The sequence below is a fragment of the Camelina sativa genome, chromosome 16 (genome assembly GCF_030686135.1).
Source record: "Camelina sativa cultivar CO46 ecotype springtype chromosome 16, ASM3068613v1".
Lineage (NCBI taxonomy): Eukaryota > Viridiplantae > Streptophyta > Magnoliopsida > Brassicales > Brassicaceae > Camelina > Camelina sativa.
In genome coordinates, this window is record NC_141895.1 from 20,337,731 (window position 1) to 20,351,169 (window position 13,439).

General features: G+C 33.2%; 3 protein-coding genes across 4 annotated transcripts; 1 reads left to right on the top strand and 2 right to left on the bottom strand.

Annotated features, from left to right (window-relative positions):
• Positions 1-1,818: 1,818 nt before the first annotated feature.
• LOC104750879 (uncharacterized) lies at positions 1,819-3,041 on the bottom strand. The gene has a single exon (XM_010472731.3). The coding sequence runs from the start codon at positions 2,867-2,869 to the stop codon at positions 2,033-2,035; it is 837 nt and encodes a 278-aa protein (XP_010471033.2). The 5' UTR covers positions 2,870-3,041; the 3' UTR covers positions 1,819-2,032.
• Positions 3,042-7,677: 4,636 nt separating this feature from the next.
• LOC104750882 (uncharacterized) lies at positions 7,678-11,274 on the top strand. 2 transcript variants are annotated; one of them, XM_010472733.2, is made up of 17 exons: positions 7,678-7,878; positions 7,957-8,153; positions 8,254-8,508; positions 8,594-8,718; positions 8,804-8,848; positions 8,937-9,018; positions 9,116-9,184; positions 9,278-9,448; positions 9,565-9,621; positions 9,755-9,823; positions 9,909-10,043; positions 10,138-10,233; positions 10,329-10,439; positions 10,529-10,571; positions 10,667-10,760; positions 10,843-10,894; positions 10,977-11,274. In XM_010472733.2, exons 2-17 carry the CDS (start codon positions 7,977-7,979, stop codon positions 11,028-11,030), a joined length of 1,635 nt encoding a protein of 544 aa, XP_010471035.2. In that variant the 5' UTR covers positions 7,678-7,878; positions 7,957-7,976; the 3' UTR covers positions 11,031-11,274. The 2 variants fall into 2 exon arrangements, with proteins under 2 accessions (XP_010471035.2, XP_010471036.2); XM_010472734.2 differs by lacking the exon at positions 10,329-10,439.
• Positions 11,221-13,059, bottom strand: LOC104750880 (putative inactive poly [ADP-ribose] polymerase SRO3). Its single transcript, XM_010472732.3, has 5 exons — positions 12,450-13,059; positions 12,120-12,358; positions 11,918-12,036; positions 11,711-11,825; positions 11,221-11,511 (listed from the first exon to the last, which is right to left on the bottom strand). The coding sequence occupies exons 1-4, from the start codon at positions 12,941-12,943 to the stop codon at positions 11,730-11,732; spliced, it is 948 nt and encodes a 315-aa protein (XP_010471034.2). The 5' UTR covers positions 12,944-13,059; the 3' UTR covers positions 11,221-11,511; positions 11,711-11,729.
• Positions 13,060-13,439: the final 380 nt, after the last annotated feature.

A 13,439-nucleotide genomic window follows, 5' to 3' on the forward strand; every position in this document is an offset into this window, starting at 1 on the left:
TATATTTTAAATATATTACCAAATAAATTTAGGATTACAAACCATTATTTCTTTATTTGTATCTCACTCACAATCCCTCTAGAACATAAGAGAGATTATTTTTTGATGTCTACATTGTAAATTTTCTTGATGTCTCCTAAATCTTAATTTATCTCTTACAACATTACAACATATTTATACTTGTTTTTATCTTATAACCTAACACCTAAACTAAACAAACCCATTTAATCACTTGAAAAGCTTAGGATCATGTTGGAAGCTTATCAGTCACTTGACAAGCTTATGATTAAGTTCTTCAAACTATATATGTTAATCTAGCAACATCTTAAAAGAAAAAATAGAAAAACAAATCAAATTTTTATATATATTTTTTGACAACAAATTTTTACATTCTTACATGTAAAATATGACAAACAGTGGGATACTATTTTGAATATTTTTTAGAATAGATATAATTTGTAAAACATATAATTTATTTTAGAATTTGATGAGTTATCTTTACTTATAATTTTTACTTCTTGAATTCTTATTTTCTTATTTATTTATCTAGTTAAATTTAGTATATTATTTTATCTATTGCCAACTAAATTGTCATTATGTCGTTCTAAAGTTGAGTGTCATGCAATATCGACATCATAATATGCTTCTAACTCAAACCGAAGGTGGTGAATGATCTACCGTTCGAAATTTTGATGACATTTGCAATGGTTGTTTCAACTATAAGTTTTTTGACTAACGAAAAATATTTTTATTACACATTTTTATGGTCTATTATTGTAATATTTTTATTGCACATATAGGCCTTTACAATAATGACTCAATGACCTTTTTCTATAGTGACCATGTTTTTTTCCTACCTAGTTTTTTAATTGGTCTAGAAATCTTCGTTGTATTAATTCAAATGTTTATATTGGCTATTGATTTTAACTGATGTGTCAATACTAGCTTGAATATTAAAGCTGATGTGTCATATTCTGGTGAAAAATATACAAAGTTTTATTGTATTGATTATTTATTATTGAAATTTTTTTTAATTATACAAGTTATAAGTTCGTTTTGTGTCAACAATACTACTATTAATCTACTTTTTGAATTCTAAACCAGAAAATTATTGGGCTTGATGAATCTATCTACAAGAATATGAAATATCTATTTTTGAATGGTGTTCGTCAGCTTGGACCATGGATTACTCATGCCTATGATTCTTCTTTTCGGCCCAACTATTTATATGGGCCTCGTACATATAAAGCTATATTAGTTGTTGTAATCTTGTATTCCGGAGTAGACATTGAGTTTGGTTATCAGATGTGTTGTCACTCGTCACTACAAAGTTCCAATAGTGTGGTTTGTACTTCAACGACAATCTAAACAGTTAATTTTGTCGGTAAACAGAATTTGTGAAACTAAGCTATCAAAAATAAATGCGACTAATTTGTAGCCCACCTCTAAAATGTTTTTTTACATGTAGTCTGCGGCCTTCGTCAATCAAATTAGATAGAGATATAATACCGTACTTATTATTCTAGCATCTTTTAAAAATATTCTTGTGGATCTATAACATTTTGTACAAACTGATACTAAAAATATTTGTTCGTATATATGATTTGGTCTATCAAAACGTGTCATCAAAATCAATAAATCCATTGATCTATTACTGAAAAACTACTACTTTCTATTATACATTTCTGAAATTGGATGAAATGAGTAAAAACATTCTTTCATTTTTTTTTTTTTTTTGGTCAAAAAACATTCTTTCATTTTTAACGAAAGATTGAGGGTAATCTTTTGGGATCTTTTTAGATGCCAACAACATAAAAGGATCGGTGAATCTCATTCTTTATCCACAATATCAAATCAAATGGATACATTGAGAAATTTAATAAGTAAATTTCACTTTTTTTTACTTAACAAAAAAAAGAAGGTCCGTTTTATAATACAAAAGGTACACCAAAAAAAAAAAGGTTAGATATTTATATACACAAAAGGCATAAGATTTGTCGGTAGAGTGATAATTTGATACGGATCGGTTTAATCAGAAAGGATTAACATTTCTGGTTAAACCATTGACATTAGTAAAGAAACCAACATGTTTGTACGGAAGATACGATCTTCGTTTACCTTCTTCTCTCATTGCTCTGTTTCTCGTATACAATTTCTCATGTGCCGACTTCGTTCTCATCTTCTTCTTCTTCTCCGTTTTCGTTTTCTCTTTCTCTTTCTCCGATCTCTTTGATTTCACCGACGACGAAGACGGAGTTGGTTGGTTCTTGTCACCATCTCTCCCGTTGCTAAGAAACACAAACGCGTCTCTACCATCGCTGTTACTTCTCAAAACAAGATCTTTAAACCTCCATAGCTTCGAAAACCCTGTCGAGTTACTTTTCCGACAAGTCTCCGGTGATGCTTCAACCACCGTACGACCTTTCCATGAACAATAAGGACCCATCGGCTCTTCTTCATCTTCGTCCTCCGCGGTGGTGGTGGTGGCTTCAACGAAGAGTTTCTTGAGAGGTGAACGTAAAGTTTCTTCCTTTGGATCGTCGAAGAAAAAATTCCGGTTAAACAGAGGATAAACCGGTCGGATCTGACCGTCTTTAAACGCTTCTTCTGCGGTTATTGGTGAATTCTCTGCGTTTACACTTGCGAATGAGAACTCTTCTCCTTCCTCTTCCTCATCAGATTCTGCTTTGGTCTCGTTCTGATTCAACCGTGATTTCTCAAGATTATGATGATCTCTGTGTTCTTGCTCTGTTGTAGAACCAATCTTTAGTTTGGAGCCAAAATCGTTGTTTAATTTACCGTAAACTTCTGAAAACCTCTCTTTTCCGGCGAATTGTTGCGCCGGCGATGAAGGAGAAACAACTTGCATCTTTTTTTTTTATCAATCAGATCTCAAAACACAAAAGTTTTTTTTTTCTCTTTTGTTTTGTCTGAAAATAAGAGAAGAGTATTGTTGAGATTTGATAAAAATAGGTGAAGCCTTTGCTCTCTCTTTTATATATATGGTTTGGGATATTATTATTAATTAGCTCCCAAATCTTAACACCTCTCCTTTTTTTTTTTTTTTCCTATTTTATGTATTAAATATTATTTTCTCTTTTTTTTTTTTTATTAATGACGAGACTGTTAAAAACTTAAAATAATATGGTCAAATATCGTCGTTTATCTCCGGTCAAAGTTCACTTGATAAAATTGGTCTACAACAAAAATGAATTTTTATCCATATCTAACAAAACAAATCTAAATATTTTTCTTTTGTTGCGTTGAATATGAATTGAGATTCTAGAACAACTAAACTAATTGAAGGCTTTCTTGTAATTAGAATCAACCTTACCTTCATAGATAAATTACAAAGTAGATAATCTAAAAGATGGGTTAGCATATAAACCCTTTCACCAAAAAAATAAAAATAAAAATACATAGAGAAAAGAAAACTTTGGGTTTTAGCTGAACAAAAATCTGAATAAAAAAGACTTTCCTCCAATCAAAAATCATACAAAACACATACAAGTTAGATTCTTTTATTCTCTCCAAATTATTTTTAAAACATTTCACCAATTGATAAAGAGAAAAAAAAAAATATAAGAATTTTCTAATGCATTTTTTCCTCTTATCTCCCTTTTTGCTGATTGGAAGTAAAAGCGCGTCATGGCGTGATGGGCAAATGAACATGAGAAGAAGCTGACGGTCGATATAATAACAGAGGGGTAGAATCGTAGTTATCTTGTTACAGAACCACCTTGTTCGACCCGAACCCGGACTTGTTCAATGTCCTGACATGTTTGCTGACGTGGAAGGTGGCTTGAGGTCCACGTGTTGACCTTGCAGGAAAAAAGTTTGAAATCTTCGAGAAGCTCTCACTTGGTTTTTCTTGTGTTTGAGAAGTTGACCTACAACAACGTTGTAGTATGCCTTTGGTGAATCTTGACCAATGTGGCTAATGGTCAACGCGATAAGCAGCGTTTATAACGGCCCGGGTCATGAACTCATTATACGATTTATGTTAAAAGTTTTATAACCTTTTTTATACGGTTCTCAAATTGTTTTAGATATTCCTTCGTAGATATTTTTCTTGAAACTTTCGATTATGCTTTTTTTTTTGGATATCTTTGGGATATTTCTTAGGCTTTGGAATTTCGGTCCACATCGGTTTTGTCGGGTTCAAAGTCTAGTTGTGATAATATATGTGGTATACCGTAGATCTACTAAAGCGTACGTTACTTTTAAATATCGATTGTTGTATTTAAATATTGAACCTAATGGAATCGAAACAAGTCAACTAACAGATTCAATACTAGTTTTTTTTTAAACCTAACTAATTACATTTTAGTTTTATACAACATTAATGTCAGTTACTTAAAGTCATAAACTAACTTCGAAAAGTTTAGGCTTAGAGAGAATTTACCCATATGAAGTGATATGCGGTGATCTTTAGTTGTAGATGTTTGTGTTAATTACTTAAATGTGAATATGTGATATGCATGCCTTTAGCTTGATATGAGAAGCGAGTTCTCCTTGAGGCTCCTTTGTGATTTGGCTTCCACTATCTTATTCCATTCTGTGATAGTTAATACTTAGTACACATAATTTATTTATAACAATACTTATTTTCTAATGAAGATTTTACTTTTTTTTATTCTTTAATATTTTCTTTTATGGAGATGACAAAATTGAAACTGAAATAGTGTTAGACAGTGTATCGTTCCATTTAGAACGATATTGACATTATAATTATATCCTTGATGTCCACTATTTGAGGTTGCCTAAAACGATATTGATTTTAGAATGGAGAGACTATGCAATAGGGAAAAAACAAAATAGATAAACAGTTTACTATTTCGGTTGGTGAAAACATAGTTGTATATTTATTGTAATATATGGTTTGGGGAGTGTGGAGCAAATTTCATAATATTATCCTCTGATCAATATGCCACATGTGTGGTCATTAAGTATCCACATACTTAACGAACAGACCGACCAAGAGTTGTGAGAATGAAGTGGCAAATAGTGTTAGACAGTGTATAGTTCCATTTATGGTGTGGCATAAATGGAATTGGTTGCTGTTGGTTCGTTGGTGACTCACTCTCAATTGTGCACTGTACTAGTTAATATTAAAACATATAAAATTTCGAAGAATCGCATAATATAGTGTATTACTACTATTCGTAGAAAATGGAATCCATTATTGCCAGAAAGGTGTTTCGTAATTGGCTAAAAGGGACGTTTAATTTACCATTAGGTGAAAACATTAGTATCCTATGCCAACCACAAAAAAAAAAAAAAAAAAAAAAATATTACTCCATTTTGATTACTCATCAATAATTAAAGTGTATCTTAATTTTCATGTACACATCTATTTTCTCTTTATAACCGGTGTGAATTACTTGTGGATGACAAGAGAACTTCACAAAAAAAAAGAAGCAAGTGAATATGATTAGCAAGCAATTAAACGAAGAATGATGATATATGTACTTGTGTTCACATAAACGGAAAGAATGTGATATATAAGAGCTCTTAGCTTAAATCTTGAATATGGGAGAAGAATTAATGCTTGTGCCTAAATTCAGAAATGATTACTTGATGATCGAGAAGATAGTTAGAACGTGGACATCAAGGATATAATGTCAATATCGTCCGTATTAAACTATTCACGCGTTTATCGGATTTTGTGGTCCTAGATGATAAATGTTGAGTTGCATACAACAAATGAGTTAACGTGTATACGAATAAAAGTTAACGTCCCAATCAAAAGAAAATAGTTTAATGACTTAATCATATATCTTTGTAGGTTCTACTGGTTGGATACTGATATATCTTTTAGTTAAATACTCTTGGTTAATATGGTTCCTAGATATCATCAAGCCATTAAGACATATCATTTTCTAGAGTAGACTATAGATCTTAATTAATTAAATGATAGCATAATACATCATATCACGAAATTTGGTGGCTAATCTTTATCCGAAATTAAAATGACAAATCGAGAGAAGCTGTCCACCACATACATAAAGTCCATAATCCGACAGATCTTTATATACAATAATTTGTTTTGTTTGTTAGTAATTCGGTTGAATTGAAACGAGATATAATTTGGTTGCTGAAAGGCCATAGCCGCCGCAAATGCATAATAAGGCTTGAGAACATGTCTTCGGAATTTTTTTTTTTTTTTTTTTTGTTACGGTGTTTTTTTAGGCATTTGGTTTGTACAACTTCGGATAAGAGATATCACAACAACTTTTAACGAATGATTTTTCTTTTTAATAGGATCTATTCTAAGAAAGCTTTGACATTTTCTATCAACGACTTTATATGCGTGAAAAATCAAGCAGTAATATATATACAAACCATTTGCTCGTACTTAGCCTAATCAATTTTATTTGAGTCAGAATCTACCTCTGCAATTTCTTTGAGCATTTGGACATTTTTGCACACTATTAGGCTTAGAGAGTTAAAAAAAGCTTGTACGTTATACATTCACGTCTTCAAAACTTAAAATTTTATAAAAATATTGTAGGTCAAAGATTTTTGTTTTTTTCCTTTAGATTCACGATATAGGAAGCCTATTCGAAGTATCAAAAGATTTTATGCAAGAAAACTTACAAATAGCATTGATGGGCTATTGAGTGGAACATTATTGAGAACATAGAAATAAAATTCACTAGGTGGCAGGGATAGGATATCTTAAGCTCGTATAAGTAGAAAGAAGGCGTTGAGTTTCGGGATTTTACATGCTTCGGCCAAGCTATTGTGGTTGTGGGTCAACAAGCTTGGAGAGGAGACTCTTGAAATGTCTTCTCTTGGTGGGTGTAACAACTCCAAGAATGAAAATTTATTTTAAGCAAAAACAAGATCTGTCCATGGTAAATAAGTTGTTCGAAAAAGACCTAACCCAATTTACACCGTTTTGTCAGGAGGCTACAACATAAATTACAAAATAATACATATTGTTGGAAAATCATTAAAAACGAGCATATATATGAGAAACTGATACATAACTATCAATATGCTTTCTCTCAACTATGTCTAGATGATATTTAATACCTTTTGGCGAAGATTCAAACATTCATGTGAAAAAAATCTCAAAGTGGAAATGACTAATAGATTATGATCGGCGAGGCTCAAAACATCACCAACCATTTGTTTAGCCAATGACACTCTTATTTTTTTTTATTTTTTTTGACAATAGCCAATGGCACTCTGCCACTCTTTCTCCACACAAATACATTTTGTTCTTATTATAACGCTATTTATCTATGAAAACATCAATAAATACCGGGAAAAAGTTCATAGGCTTTTTGTCCCTTGGATTATATGGAAGAACATAAAAATACTTTTTCATCAATCAGAAGTGGAAAACAAAAATAATAATTTGATAAAGTGGTCATCATCATTGAATGGGTAAATTAATATAAATCTTAAACATATGAAATCAAAAGATTAATACATGTTTATATTTAGACAAAAATTAAAAACCAAATCGTAGAACTTTTACTTTTTTTTTTTTTTTGGTTGGGTAACTCATAAAAAAAGAAGAAAATCACAAAGAAGACGAAAAGAGAGGATCCAATTAAATATCGGATTAGATTTTTACTAAATTAAGACATTGTCTGGTCAAAATCACCAAAAAAGCAAAACACAAAAAGTTTGATCTCTTCCACCATAATCATTAACATTACCATTAAGATTGCACTCTCCAAAACTTTTTTTTTTTTTTTTATGTGTCTCTTTAGATTCGAATCTTTACTCTTTTCTTCCTCACGAGCTTCTCGTCTCGTTCCTCCTCTTTCTTCTACCTCTTTCTCGTATCCTCCTCCTTAAACCCGAACCGAATCATCTTGAGATTGTTCTTCTTCTCCCCTGCATTTTCATCATCTTCAGGTTAGTGTTTCTGATTTCTTTAACAATGCGAATTTGATAAAAAAAAAAATCTCCTGAGATTATCAATGGTTACTGTAGGGAGAATTAGAGAGGAATATATGGCTGGTTTATCATCATCATCAACGAAGAGGTTTCCTCTTTACGCTAAAGATTACGAGTTGTTTGAAGAAGTAGGCGAAGGTGTTAGTGCTACTGTCTTCAGAGCTCGTTGCATTGCTCTTAACGAGATTGTTGCTGTTAAGATATTAGATCTCGAAAAATGCAGAAACGATTTGGTTCGTTTTCTTTCTCCTCAAATCTCTTTTTGAATTTGTTTGTTGTGTTGTTGTTACCGTGAAGCTTTACATTTTTTGCTTTGTTTTATTATTCATGTAGGAAACAATACGCAAGGAAGTTCATATAATGAACTTGATTGATCATCCGAATTTGTTGAAAGCGCATTGTTCGTTTATAGACAGTAGTAGTTTGTGGATTGTGATGCCTTATATGTCTGGTGGTTCTTGTTTTCATTTGATGAAATCTGTTTTTCCGGAAGGTCTTGAGCAACCTATCATTGCTACTTTGCTTAGGGAAGTGCTTAAAGCGCTTGTTTATCTTCATCGACAAGGTCATATCCATAGAGATGTTAAGGTATATAGAAAAAAAGTCTCTGTCTTTTCTTTGTTTTTTGATCTTGAGTTTTGGATAGAGATCATTAGTTTTGTTGTTTATTTAGGCTGGGAACATATTGATTCACTCAAGAGGTGTAGTGAAACTTGGAGATTTTGGAGTTTCAGCATGTATGTTTGATAGTGGGGATAGGATGCGTACAAGGAATACATTTGTTGGAACTCCTTGTTGGTGAGTTCTTACTTACTTCTCTGACTACAACCAAGTTTCTTAAATGTTTTCTTGTTTTAAGCAATTGAATCATTTGGCTCTACAGGATGGCACCTGAGGTTATGCAGCAAGTAAACGGTTATGATTTCAAGTATGTATGCGATTTTACTAGTCTCTGTATGCATAGAAATCACAAGTAGGTTATTGGTTTTTCACATTTTGTCTGCTTGGTATAACAGAGCGGACATATGGTCGTTTGGCATAACTGCATTGGAGCTTGCTCATGGTCATGCTCCATTTTCCAAATATCCACCTATGAAGGTGAGTCTTAACTGTGTAAAAGTTCACCTCTACTGTTATTTTCCATTGTGGTTTTTACTGCAATCTTACTCTGCTGATTCTCTCAACTATTTTTCAGGTGTTATTGATGACTTTACAAAATGCTCCTCCTCGTCTTGACTATGAAAGAGATAAGAAATTCTCAAAGGTAAGTGGAAATTAATGATGTACACAACTTATAAAGGTATATTTCCATTTCTTTCACTTAGAAAAGGAACTAACTGTGTTCATCATCTCGCAGTCATTTAGAGAGTTAATCGCAGCTTGCTTAGTTAAAGATCCAAAAAAGCGTCCAACCTCAGCTAAACTTCTGAAACACCCTTTCTTCAAACATGCTCGGTCTACAGATTACTTGTCTCGTAAAATTCTTAATGGTCTTTCTTCTCTTGGTGAACGTTTTAAAAAGCTCAAGGTGATGAGTTTAAGAGTTTCCTTATCTGTTGGAATTTAGAACCTTCATTACTTACCTTTTATATATTAGTAGCTGTGATTTAAGCTGTGAACATTTCTCTTATGTTGGCTCTACAGGAGGCAGAGGCTGAGTTGTTTAAAGGCTTAAACGGTGACAAAGAACAGTTATCCCAGGTATAACTCGATCTTTGCAGTTTCACGTACAAAGATAACTAACAATCTAACATCTCTTACCCCTTTTGGAACTAAGCTATAATCTGTATGTGGAGATGCCAAATTTAGAATCCTATATATTGCTTTCTTACAGCATGAGTATATGCGAGGAATTAGTGCTTGGAATTTTGATCTCGAAGACTTGAAGAGGCAAGCATCACTTGTAAGTAAGGTCATTTGTCTTAAAGTAAACGTAAAAAACTAGTTTTCATTCGCACTCTCTCAATGCTTCAGTGCTCTGCTATCAGATTCCAAATGATGAAATGTGCGATTCAGAGATTCAGGAACTGAACACGAATGGGGATGTCCGGCTTGATGTACCAAAAGGAAACACAGTGGTACAAAGGTCACAGACTATGCCTTTGGAATATTTCTCAGAAACGGCAAGTTTCATTTCGTTCTATGAAGGCATATATATCTCTCCATGCCTATTTTGCATTACAGTTAACCTCTCAACCGGTGCATTATAATGTACAGTTAGGAACTGCGGAGAAGCTCGTTTCTGAAGAGGCACATCTACTAGAACCATTAGCGGATACTACAAAGCAAGTGAAAAAAACAGGACTTGAGCCGGTAATTTTCAATTACAATGTCATGTGTTTCTCGAGATTGTGAAACCTTATCGTAATAATAGTTGTCAAATTTGGAAAACAATGTTCTTTTATCAGGAGAAACCAAAAAATGGATACACTGTTAGTCCTGTGAACATAACACCTTGCGCAGCAACGGAAATCCTCCCATTGTTAAAGAGTCTCCTGGTTCAGAATGACATTCAGAGAGTGTGTTGTCTGGCTTCTGGGTGGAATAAAATGGTTTATTTTGGATATGTCTTTGTGAGAATTCACATTTTGTTTTGTTTTCTTGGCAGGAGAAAGTAATCAGATTAATTAGATATTTTGATGGAAGTGCAGGTAATGATGAGTTTTATCTGTAGCAGATTATGTTTCTTCTTTCAAGTAATATATAGGTCTTGATAGATATAACCCTCTCGTCATAATTTGTACAGAAACTGGAAATCCAATCCCCAAAACCGAACGAGTGCAGATATATCCATCAAAGGAGAAAGATCTGCAATCTCAGGTTCAGTTTTTGGAGCAAAGGTAAAAATGTCATGACTACTTCTTCTTCATTCTTTATTTGATTAGAATGTTGAGATAATAGTATTGTTTCATGTGTTTTCAGTGTTGAGAAGCTCGTAGATGAAGTTCAGAGAAGAAAAGAAATAAATAGTCAGGTAAAAAAGGCTACTTATACCAAATGTATTAGAGATCATATATATGAGAGTATCTAACTAATATATGAATACGTTTTTGCAGCTAGAACAACAGATCAGCTCTCTAATAAACAGCAACAGCAACAGCATTCCTTAAAAGCTTATCGGAGAATAGATGATTCTTTTATGTAATTCAATATATTTATATATATATATATATATATATAATAATGTCAAATTACTCTCTCTTTTTTTCTATTCTTTCACATAAATCCATTAGTCATCCTTCTCTAGACTCTAGTGTCATAGGATTAAGTCACAAAACCAAACAATGGGCATGATTGGTATTTTTACCAAATGTCTTTGTATTAGTAATGTAAAAAATCTGGTTCTAGATACAACTAACGCGTAGACAAACAAACAAAAAGGGTAACAAAAGAAAGACTACACTTTTTTTCTTTTCTGATATAAGAGTGTTTCTTTAGTCATTACTGCAATCTATATATTTCTACATATACTACTATGTGTGAATATGTTTCTTCTGGTTTCAAACCTACTCCTTTACGCATCATCATCATTCATAAGCTGCTGTTTCACTTTGGCTACTTCAAGTAAAATCTGTAACGTCAATTTCTCCTCTGCCAAGCAAAAAAACAAAAGAGGGATGATCATCAGTACTCTCTCATCTGACTTACTCTTACGAAATAAAGGTAAAAAGATGCTTTTTTTTTTCACAAACCTATTAAGAAAAGTAATAGAGACCTTGCTCCATAAGCAAAAACATTTATTATTCAGATACTGAACATTGGAATATATGTGTTAGTAGTAGAGACTTACCCCTACTACTTTTTTTCTTCTAACGCCTCTGATTCTTGAGAATCTTGAAAAGAAGATGGTCTCCAACCACTTCCCTCATCTTTTTAACCAGCTGCTCTCTTCCCAGCTTCCGTTTCTACACAAAAGAAAAAACAAGAAACAGAATCACATTTCAGAAACCAGACTCATGGGTTTGAATCGAATGAAATTGAAATTTAACTTACATACCCTAAAATCATCATAAGTTGTCAAGATCAAGTTCATTCTTGGTTGGTCTAGTGACTTTGAAAGTATAGACATAAGAACAGAGAAGCTAACACACGGTGACCTTGCTCTTCCAGTTAGACCTGAAACAATACAAAAGCATTAATTTCACTCTCTCTAACCAAAACAACACAAAGAATCTTGAATAAGTTTGTGTAATTATTACCTCTCAGGCGAGGAGACTTGAAACTAACGATATAAGACGGAAGAATGTAAGAATTCATAGTAGAGCTCCAAATCACATACTTCCTCGGATTCTCAAGATTATCAACACCAGAATCAAACTGGTACGAACTTGGGCAAGACTGCTTAGAACCAGCCACAATCACCTCAGGTTTACCAAGAATCACACGGCATAATAGAACATGCTTTACACCTTCTTCATCACCTTCACCAACTAAAGCCCTGCAGAAAGAACCATCATCAAAAGAGACTAAAGCAACTTCTCAGAAAAAAAACCAAAACTCAGATCTGAAGAAAAATTAAAAAAACTTACGCAACAAGAGAGTATCTATGATGAACAAGATGAATCCCAACACCGTGAGACCCAGCGTCGTTATCAAACTTGTCGATCTCTTTATTACTAAACCCATACGCAACGATACGATCGATCTCTTCTTTAGAACCAGAGTACCATCCGTACTTAACGTTCGCGTCACCTTCGTTCTTCCTAGTCACAGCTTCGGTGAAAACTTTGAACACGGAGAACTTGGCTTTCGTTGTGATTCTCCTCTCTGTCGAGTTCTTGCGCACGGAGACGATCGTTGTTTCGTTGGAGAAAGAACCCATTCCTGAGATGAAACAGTTCTTGATCAGATCGTGCTCTAAGGTGTCTTCACGTAGAAGGATCGTTGAATCATTATTATCCCCGCCGGAGAAGTTAGGTGTTGATGATGGTCTAGAATCGGAGACGACGGGGTTGAAGATTTCGCCGTCGTTATCTGATTTCGTTACGGATTCTTGATCCTCGATCTCCACTTGTGCCGCCATTAGAAAGAAGAGAGAGAAGAGATAAGAGAGAAGAAGAAGAAGAAGAAGATTTCTTGGGGAAAAAGAGAAATGGGAGAAAGGTTTGTTTTCAATGGCGGTTTTAGGGATTTACAATTATAGGTAGGAGAGAGAGAGAGCGTTTAAAAAGCGAAAACTTGGCCAGCAAGTTTGTACTTCTATATTTTTCAATTACTATTTTACCCTTTTAGACTATAATTAGAAATTGTGAAATCTTAAGATTTATGTCGTGTTATTTAGGTAATTACAGATTAGGATTTGAAAACATGTGGTTAGGCTGGTTAGCTACGAGTCAATAACTTTCATGTTCTTTGAATACGGGAAAGGGGTAGAATGGGTATTAAAAGTTATAACAAGATTACTTAACTGGAATGCATGTGATGTGACTTGTGGGAATACCAAATAGAGTAGAATCTTAAACCAAAAAATGCGTGTAATGTGTTTATGTGTAGATATTTCGATGTCGGTTACATAATAG